Consider the following 11,139-nt stretch of genomic DNA (forward strand, 5'->3'; position numbering starts at 1 on the left):
TGGTAATACCTCAGATATTAATGAGTTTTATACATGTACCTTTTAGCCAATTCAAAAAAGAGGAACTAATACAAACTTTACAGCCAAAACTACCTGTATAAAAAACAATGCCTTGTGTGGTAATACATAACAAATATTAATCAGACAGTTATAGAGTAGTAGTTTATAATATGATAATTTCTCCTACACTTAGGTGTTAATGTTGTGGGTGAAATCTTTGTATTTTTTTCTGTTTTGGCTGAAGGTAAAAAGAAAAACACTCAAGGTAAATTTAACTAAAATTCTTCACCAAAGTTCTTGGAGTTAGATATTATTTATACATAAGTTCTTCATTATTTTGTTGATAACTTAATCTGGTTAGTTTTTTTACTAAAACCTTTTTTGTACATTGGATGTTGTATCTGATTATCTTGTTACTTGGTTCACATTTCAGTCTGAGTTACCACAAAAAAAACAACCTGTTGTAAATCCAAACATCAAAGAAGTTCCAATTGTAGAAAATCTTCCTGTGGAAGAACCAGTGAAGAACACACTTCCACCAGAGGTTGAAGAGGTATGCAAATATGGGGTTCATATTGATTTTTGGGGTATATTGATTTGTAACATATAGTATTTTCACTTTTTATTCATGTTGGATTAATTTCATTAATTTATGGGTTATATTCTAAATTATTTTAGTTCTGACCTGTTAGTTAGCTTCCTAAGTTCTAAATAATACATAGGATGATATGGGTTTTGATGTTAGAGAGTACTTAGAAGAGAATTTTTATAACAAAGCTGTGGTTTCTCTCTTTTCATATTTTCTGTATTATGAACCATGACAGTGGTTCATAACAGGGATTGCCCGGGAATTTCACAAAAATTCTAATAAAGCATATGAGGAAAAACCATCTTAAAAATCAGACTTATTCTTGAAACAACACTTAAGACCTTCCATCTCAATGGCTAAGGTTGCTAAAATATTGATGATAGCAAAAAAAAATTGATTTTTTAATTGTTAGACAAAATTCAAAGTTCACCCATTTGTTCTTCATATTATTATTATTATTATTATTATTCATATTATTCTTGTTTCACAAGCCTACAGAAAAAACTATAATGAATATTCTATTCAAACCTGGGCAAACCTACTAAAACTCCTGCTGAGGCCATTGGACTATTTTTATGTTGATTCTTGAAAGAGGAGAGATTTTATCATTTTTTCATCACTACTTGCCAATTTTCTCTATGAAGCCATTCAAGCACTGAAGCATACTGCAAACACGACTAGGTATACTGCGCCAAAAATCTATGCATAGCTACTAAGCAAACTTCTCTAAAATCTTCTAAGTTCTTCTTCACTACCAACATAAACTCTTCAAAGCCATTCAAGCATTGCATAAATGTAGAAGCCATTTATTTGACCACAATTATACTAGTCGGAAATGCTCCATTTTATTAGAGTAAACAATGTATATATTTATAAGTGTCTCCAGCCTTATTATTATTGATTATAGTTTACAAGCTGCTAAAGAAAAAATGGTTATGAATATTTTACTGAAACCTGAACAGTAGTAATGAATGCAGGTTTGAGTATGTCATAGGGTAGTTTTAAGTTTAATTCAAGCACCATCGTATTTACACCCTGAAGAATTTCTCTAAAGTACTTTACTTTCTGGCATTGAAAAAATCTGGTGTTTTACTAATGTGCATTAATTTGAAATTGATGCAGTGAGGATTAATCATTTCTCAAATTTGCATCGAGTTCACTGTTGTGCTTGTATCTTCATGGTTTCCTGTGACTATTTCAGTGAGTTTTCCAACAGTAGATGATCACCATAGTAAATTTCTCTACTCTTGTGAGTGGTGCTTTTACATACTAATTTCTGTACTTCACTGAAATTGTGAGTGCATATTTTAGTATTACTTTATTATTATTCATATTTTTGTTTTACAAACCTACAGCAAAATTGGCTGAGTATTTTGCACCAAAACTTAGAGAGATGAAATGTTGCGATTGTCCATGAATTATTTAAAAAGTTGATTATATTGGCTATATATGCATAATATATGCAATGTTGTTGTGTCTTCCTTTATACTCGATGCTTGTTAAATGGATATTTACATGAAGCCATAGACACAAAACCACCTGCCTCAGTAAATAATGATCAGGTAGAAAAAAAGCCAATGCAGCAGTAAACTGTTGAAAAACATGTAACATCCAACTGAATGCATATGCATATATGTAGCTTAAATTTATTTTCCATAAATGGACATAAAGAAATTAAGAAACAAGTAATTAAAAATTGTTAATTTAAAAAGGCGAATAGGTATTGTCAAAAAGATACAGAATCAAAATGCAAAATTTATATTTTCAAGCCTACAACTAGGGACTCTAAAAAAAAAAGTAAACAAGCTAGGCTGGAAATAGTGTCTAAATTATTTTCTCAAACTACAAATCTTTATTTTGACTCCACCAAAATTGATAAGTAACTGTAGACATGGAATAGGAAATGCCTTTTTGTAAACAATCCATTCTTAACTTCGTCTTATGTTTATAACAGTTTAAATAAAATCTTTTAACAAGAAATAAGAACAGTGATAACAAATGTTCTCAGTTTGATTTTTGACAAGTGAAGCACAGTATGGAAGGGACTGTTTGTAAACTTTGAATAATCTTCTTTTATGACAACAGGATGAAGAAACTAAGGAGCTACGGAAGAAAATTGAAGAGCAAAAGAAGAAACGGGAGGAGTTTCTTAAAAAGAAGGAAGAGCGCCGAAGATTACAGGCTGCAGAAAGATTAAAAGAAGTTCAGAAACGACGAGAACAAGAAGTTCAAAATAAAGATGATGTAGCTGATGTAGGTGGAACTGTAGGAACAGGTAACATAAAGTTGCAGAACTTTATATTTTTCAGAATGCTTACATTTAGAGGGTATTTTTGATACAGCCAGTAGCATGTCTCTCAAATGCTGGTATAAAAAATATTTAGAATAACAATATTTAAAACATACACGGTTACTAACTTTCTTATAGCTCCCTATGGTCACTCAGATATTTATTTATTTGAAAGTGCTATTCAGTAGCTTATGTTTTCTTAAAAAATTGATTCATAGAAATTGTTTGCAAGTTACATTTAGGGGAACTTTTTACATAAAAATTTGTTGAGTGTTTTGATTCAAATACTGTCAATGTTTACTTAGTCAATGCAAACCTTTCCATTTTGTAAAGGGAGATAAATATAGGTAACAAAGCGAAATTAAAGAATAGATTACAAGGCAACTTTTAACTTGTCATAGTCCATGCCATCTTCTGACATCATGCCTGGATATACTTGTTGGCCTTTTCCTGTGAGAAATAGGCTGAGACAGACTGCCCAGTCATTTTTGCCATAGTTCTGACTTTGGGCGAATCTTTCTAGGAAAACATTCATGTCGTCTTTCTGTTCATCTGACTCCATTGTCATTCCTGTGTCATTCTTCTTTCTGTTGGGTAAGCTTTGCTATCTCAGTTTGTGCTTCTGTTCTCTCTATTTCCAGTCTCTCCTTTTCCTGTTTTTCTTCTTTCAGGCTTTTTTTTCTTTTTCTTCTTTTAGTCTTTCTTCCTCTCTTCTCTCTGTAAATCTTGTTGTTGTTTAACAAACTTTAGTAGATCACTATCTTTTAGTCCAAGCCACTCAGTCGACATGGTTATATAGCGGGATTGTAATCTCAACTATTTTCGCAACCACTGCAGTTGTGTGTATATAGGCTTACTTCTGCTGTTGTCTGCGTCTTCTTCTATGGCCATTTATTACTGTATAATACTGGCTGGCTCGCCAAATGTCAGGTTTTTATAGGGGGCTGAGATTCTTTACAGTAGGTGTCTGTGACTTATTGATGATAAATTTCAACAATAAATGGACAGCACACAATTCACTTGTTTTAAAATAATGTATATTCAAAACAAGTCAAACGTATGTTCAAAAATTTGCTACACTATTGTTTACCACAGATGAATCTAGAGGTTTAAATAATTCTCTTTTTAATCAAAGATCCATACAGGCTGGTTCAATTACTTTAGAACCCAATTGACAAGACAAATTACTTATTTTCTCTTTTGTTATCACGATACAATCAGTGATAAATTTACTTATGTTACCCCGTGGGTTACCAAAGTTGTATCCAGAGCTTTAGATAATTATCTTTTTTGTCAAAAGTCCACACAGGCTGGTTCAATTACTTTAGAGCCCAATTGACAAGATAAATTCTTCTTCTCTTTATCTCTGTTATTACAATACAAACCATGAAACTCTCACTTTATAAATTGTCTTTGCAATGGCAAGCTATGCCAAACCTGTAAGGTCATGCAGGAAACACACAAATTTTCGGATAAAGACAACCAAAAGCAGTTCAAAATCACTAAACCCATATCCTGCTCTACAAAAGAACATTATTTACTTAATCCAATGCCAAAAATGCAACTTCGAATATGGATATCAAACCAAAACAACCATACGGGAATATTTTAATAACCACAAATCAACAATCAAAACGAAGAACATCCGCTCACAAAACACTTTAACATGCCTGGACACTCTCTTGAAGACACTAAACTGATGGGTATAGAGATAAATTTTACATCTAACAGAAACATGGAAATTAAAGAAGCTTACTGGATAGCACTATTAAATACTGTAATGCCAAATGGCATCAATCTTGATCCCAGGATTGTCAACCTTCGTATGTCTTTCAAAAGATTTTTAAAAGTAGATTCATAATTAAACTTACTTTATATTATTAGTATTATTCATTCTTTAATTTCTCTATTTTGGTATTATTTACTATATATTGCATCACATTATCATTTTCTCTATTTCCCACCACCTTTTGCTGTTATTTTTTTTTTTATTTTGTCTTCATAAAAATTGATTAACATGTCTTATAACTATTATTACACTTAAGTCTTTTATGTACTGTACACACCTCTTTGGCACAAACTAAACCTGACACTAACAACTCTAGGTTATTATTGGCTAGTTCTCAAGGCCAACTCATATTGAACATCCGGTTTATGTAACATCGACATCTGTACTTATATGTTTCATCACACTCATGAAACATAACCTTTTATTCTCCTGAAAAAGAATAGTGAACTATTAAAAAGTGCTCGAGTTTTGGGTCTTGTTTGAAGACTTTTATAAGTTGTTCATTACGGCTAAACTGACAGTCACGCAGTCGAACATTACTTTCACTAACTTAACTTCTTCTCTGTTTCTGCACGTAATTGTAACATGTGACAGAAAAATATAGAAATATCTAGCTCTTTAGTAACTACAATATTAAACAGAATGAGAAAGACTTAGAAGCTTTGAGTAAGATAAATATTCCAATAGCAAATGTGAGAGAGAATTATTGACATTTTATGAAAAGAAGGGTGTGGTATGTGAGTTTGACTTTTTTTTTCAGTAGAGCAAGAAAATTGGAAGTTCTAAATTTGTATTCTGGCTTGTCATTATCTATAGTATGTGTTTTTAATTAGTTAGATGCTTAGAACATCATATAAGGGTGGAAATAAAATGTCCAATGGGCAATTCAGAGTTCAGATGCTTCATGTGATACAGAGAAATGAAGATTCAGAATTTATTTAAATACTTGTTTTGAAATTAAGAAATTAAAACTTAGATAATATAAGTAAATGAATTACGAAGTAAGGTTTGATACCAAGCTTATTAACTTACATTGATCGTAAAATTGTTTAATTAAAATTTTGATTGTATTTCTATAAAAAAGTTGTTACATGCAAACTTTGTCTCACCCGAATCCAGAGAGTTATATTTGCATAATAGTGAAGAGGATGGGAAGTACAGTACAAGTAGTAATGAAGAAATACTGGTAAATAAATTCTCTGGCATGTTTGGCACAAGTGGTGGAATATATATATATATATATGTATCTGGTGCTTACATCTCTCTTTTATTCCATTGAAATGTTTATGATACATCTGTTTTAGGGAAAATTCATAGTATCTGTACATTTACCTGAATTTTCATTTGAACATGAAATGCAGTGTTTCCTCCATGCAAGTTTATGACTTGCGTGGATCATATTCGTGTTAATCAGGTTCAAAATATTTGGATGTCACTGATTAAAGTTACTGATTGATACGCTTGTTGGGGACATGTGATGTGATATGAAATGATTAATCTTGATGAACCATGTTCAAGCTATGCATTTAAAATACCTAAATTTGATTTTCTTGTTAAGATTAGAAAAATACTTATTTCATTTTGCAGTTTTCAAATATCGTTTGCATAACATATAGAAATTCCTAAATAAATATCAGACTTTTTTCCACAAAAATTTGCATTTTATCTTTTATTTTTCTACCTTAATACTGTATAAAGACTTGACCCATTTGACTGACCTTATAACCACCACAAAAACAACAACAACAAAGTAAATCTCAATCTTCCTTTTTTTCTTTTTAGAATGACTGCATATTGGTACAGACAATTACACACTATTTATTCTTACAGTCAAAGCCTATACATTTAATATCTCCTAGTCATTTAGATTTATTGCTTCACTACCACTTAGTATAGTGCCAAAACAAAGCAAAGGAAAGCTTTATGTAAACACAACATCGAGCTACCAGCATGCATGGTCAATTTACAACATGCTGTGTACATGGAATGTGCTCATGCTATAAAGTATTTGTTTTATTGGATTTTTCATTTAATTTTTATCTAACCTAATAAGTTTCTAATTTTACATTTTAGTCATTTTTATAACAATAAATGAAAAACCTACATAAAAAACAGGAAATTTAGTACTTTCATATGAATTTTGTTCTTTTTTGCTCTTGAAGTTTTGATGAAAGTAACCCTTTGTTTTGTAGAGTTATTACTAATACTTTTTAATTTATATTTATTTTAAGTATGAATTTAGAACACAAAATATAAGCATGCAACAACAACAAAAAAGTCCTCACACTATTATGATTTAACTGGCTTTCTAACTAAGCTATATGTGCATTAAAATATTTTTCTAACCTAATTGATATGATCTCAGCAATAGCCAACTGTGATATTGACACAGAATAATTTGCTTTTGGGCCTTGCTCATACTCTTCTGGGCCCATTTACATTAGTTTTGTCATTTGCCTGGAGCTAAGAACTTGATGGCAGACAGTCTTTCTTGGCCAGTCCACATTCTACCAACAGAGTAGTCTCTACACCCCCAGGTCTTTTGTTAGGTTTGCTTTTGGTTACCTCTCATAGACACCTTTGCCACCCTTCTCTACTTCAGGATTCCTCTCTTCTTATCTCCTGTTCCTCTACCTAATATCCCCTCTCTCTTGCTTGACCTTCATACATCCCTTTTTCATCGAGGGATATCTTCCTTGCATCTTCATGTGTGGGATTTGTCCAGTCTGTTGCCCATAGAGCCGGACTCTTCAATCGTGTAGTGCTCTTCTTGTCACATTCTTATTGCCCTTCCACTGTGTCTGTCTATCAATGAAAGTGGTAGATCTTTCGTTGTTGGTTCATTTGCCACTCCTTTACACCTTGTCATCTTACTCTGAACCACCTTTCTGCTTTTTTACCTGACTGTTCATCTGGAGTTTGTCAGTATTCGCCTTTGCTGGTTATCAGGTGGCCTTGTCCATCGCATTTTGCCTTTCCTGATAGCACAGGACATCTATTCCCTAGCCCTCTCCATTCTGTTTCACTCCTTTGTTCTTTTCTGACCTCATTGCCAAACTCCCATGCCTGACTGGTAACTTAATGTGGTTTTGTACACTCTCATGCGTGCCCCATTCGAGCCATTGGCTTCTTGCTTTTTTGTATCATTATTCTCTCCAGACATATTTCCCCTGTTTTCTTGCCTGTGAATACTGTCATTTGAATATCTATGCTATGGATGTTTCTTGCACCCTCTTCTGCTTCACTCATATACTCCTCTCCCCAGAATGATCTTTCCTTCCTAAGACTTCTACCACTAAAGGGTAGTAACTGCACTTTCTCTCCTACTTCCCTTCCTTCTGTCTCTCACCTGTTTGATTGTTCAAATTTAGATCAGCTCCTGTGACATGTTTGGTGTTGTTTATCATGTACCTCTCTCTTTCGGGGTCCCCGCCTTGGTCTGTCTCTACCCTGGGATCCATCTTTTCAGGGACCTATCTCCTTCTACCTTTAGTGGATGGATCTGCCAACTCCTCCGATTGGTATATTTATCTTTGGGTGTGGCTACTCACATTCAGTTTGTCCCCTTCTCATTCTCTTTGCTGACCATAGGATGAGATCCTCCAGGCAAGCATGTGGATGACTCTCCACACATTTGTCTTTCATTATCTACAATATCTGGCTGTTTCATCTCCTACTGGGTTTCAGCTTCCACTGGTTACCATTCTTCAATCACCTCATCATTTTTGATAAGAATATGTACAATTTCTTTTTCAGAGCCCATTTTAATTTCATAGAATACTGCCAGGTGAATGGTGTTGCTTCCAAGGGTATACTTTCCCAAAATCTGCATCAAGCCAGGATGACGGAAAGTGTTCATACCATTTGCCCTTGCTCTAAGTGCCCATAGCGAGATGAAGTGTCCCGCAAGATCATTTGAGGTATCACCGTGGTATACATATTTACTCAATTGCCCAATCCAGACCATACCTATTTCATGGACTATCATGAAAACAGTTAGTACCAGGGAAATGTTCTACCAACTTCTTTGTCTTGCATTTGCTGCATTTTGAAAATAGGGTTTAGTGGTCACCTGTTGCACTGTCTTCAATAAAATACTTTTTTGGCTGAAGGTTTGAATGGAATCCAAGTACTTCTCTGGGTCTCACCAATGCAGATTCTTCCCCCTTTTTTCATCAAGTGGAATACAAAAGATCCTTACCACTTCCTAGCAACTGGGGTGATGGACCATGGTGAATACTTGCAGGTTGGGCTTAGCACAATATGGTGAGAAGTGGGTCAAAGGTGACACTGTTAGTGTAGTGCAAAAAACAACACATATCTGTTGTTGAGCAAATTGCTATTTTGAGAAAGTGGATCTCTCACTTGATTCATTGTGCTTACAGGAATGTATTCCATCACTTAAGATAGAAATATCAGGTTTAGCATTTGGCATTGTCTTTACTACCCGAATAAATTAAAAACATTTTATTTAAAGCATATTGTTGCTCCTTCAGCTTTGGGATTCCACTTACCCTTGATTATTGTATTTCAAACCTGGTGGATTCCTAAACAGGTACTTTTACTGAAAACCAAAACACACACAAAATGCCATGACCTCTCTAATAATTAGTCTGCTTGTGTGATTTGGAATAGTCTACTCAAGACATATATTCACAGAAAGCTTTTGCATTTGTCTCTGAACCATACCACTCTTTATGTTGGAGCTCAATTAGATGGTGACACCTTCTGAATGTGAACAAAGGAAGCCTTCTAGTAGTACATGATGCCTCAAAGGTGCATGTCTCCCTACCTTTTTGTGCATTCCATCTAGAGTATTCTAATAGAGCAGATGGGACATTGATTTGAACAAAGGAGGCCTTCTGGTAATACATGATGCCTCAAAGGTGCATGTCTCCCTACCTTTTTGTGCATTCCATCTAGAGTATTCTAATAGAGCAGATGGGACATTGATTTGAATCTCCATGTTGTTTGTTAGTTCCACTCTTGAAAAGAACACATTCTTATTTTCTTCTACAATATTTTCATTGCACTGTTCTTGAGTTGTAAAGCCTATCCTCAGGCTTGCTTATTCACCACTAGTGTTCAACTGGTATTGATAGAGTGATTGACAGTCCATTGCCTGTCACATTTCCCAGTTCTCCTCTTCTTTTAAATGTGTGTAATCAGGCAAACTGTTTCAGTGGTAAGTTTGCCTGTTTAAAATTTTACATTTTTAGAATTGGAATGAATTTCAAATGGATATTTACCCTTGAAAACACATTTATGCCCACCTCTGCACAACCATGAGATTTGCAGTTTCATGTCACAACTACTACAAAAAAAGAATCTGGCTTTCAGCTGGAAGGTAGAATTGAATTAAATCCCTGATGCATGTGTAAATAAGTTGTGGAAGGTGTGAGACTGGAGAACTATAAGTATTGCACTGCTTCAAATACATTAAGAACTTTAGGTGATGGGACATTGACAGAGTGAGATCTACTCAACATAAGAGGTATACTGTTTTCCAGAGGTAAGTCTTCCTGTTTGAAATTCATTTTGATTCCTGAAATGTAAAATTTAGGAACAAGAACTAAACTGTTTTTGTTCATTATCTCAATTAGTAAAGCTTATTAACTCTTTCAGCCTGGGCTCCATCCCAGGGACCGATCTCGTAACCATTTTGTGCTTGTAATAGTTTTCATGCTATAACTTTTAAATTAGTAAGCGAATGTTGACAAAATTTGACAGATTATCAATAAACATTACAATGCTTTCATATGCAAAATATCCAAATTTTTTATGAAGTCTTAAGGATTGTAAAGCAATGTTTCTTTCATGCCTTTTTTTGTTTTTACATCTTGCCTATCTATCATGCAAAGTAATTTTCATTTTAAGATAAAAAATACTTTTATGCATCAGAAACTTTTGAAATTTCACATGCAAAATTTTTATAATGTCCGGATAGTTATCAAATATTTCTTAAGAAATACTTATTTTCAGAACTTATTTTCTCTGTACGGGTTCGGTAGATTTGACCAATCTCGCAACCACCATAAAAAATTAGGAAATAAACATAAATTATGCCTCTTTCATTCTAGAATGAACACAAATTATAACTTGAAAACAAAAATGTTTAGATGAAATAGCTTAAATCTCATAACATTATACATTTTTATATATTTATTATTTTTACTATATTGACTTTTCACCCATGCCTGGCTAACAATATAGAAGTTAAAATGACGCGGTTCACGTGAACTCATGTTACCGTATCAAGTAACATAAAGGTGACCTTTGGTCTGTACCAAGTAACTTGTCTTGGCTATGTTTTAGTCGACTAGTATTTTGTAAAATACAGTCACATTTCAATTATTATATATTATATATATATAGAGAGAGAGAGAGAAAGAGAGAGATTATTGCTATTTTGAAATAAGTTCTTAAAGTTATTTTTTCTAAAACATAGAACAGTAAACAGAAGTAAAGCAA

General features: G+C 33.4%; 1 protein-coding gene across 1 annotated transcript in view; it reads left to right on the forward strand.

Annotated features, from left to right (window-relative positions):
• The window catches only part of LOC106458441 (RNA-binding protein 33-like), a 103,952-nt gene that overhangs the window by 82,107 nt on the left and 10,706 nt on the right, over positions 1–11,139 (forward strand). Inside the window, exons 15-16 of the mRNA XM_022384658.1 lie at positions 434–553; positions 2,675–2,864. Coding sequence (XP_022240366.1) covers positions 434–553; positions 2,675–2,864 — 310 coding nt within the window. The remainder of the gene's footprint in view (positions 1–433; positions 554–2,674; positions 2,865–11,139) is intronic.

Source organism: Limulus polyphemus, unplaced genomic scaffold (genome assembly GCF_000517525.1).
Source record: "Limulus polyphemus unplaced genomic scaffold, Limulus_polyphemus-2.1.2 Scaffold464, whole genome shotgun sequence".
Classification (NCBI taxonomy): Eukaryota; Metazoa; Arthropoda; class Merostomata; order Xiphosura; family Limulidae; genus Limulus; species Limulus polyphemus.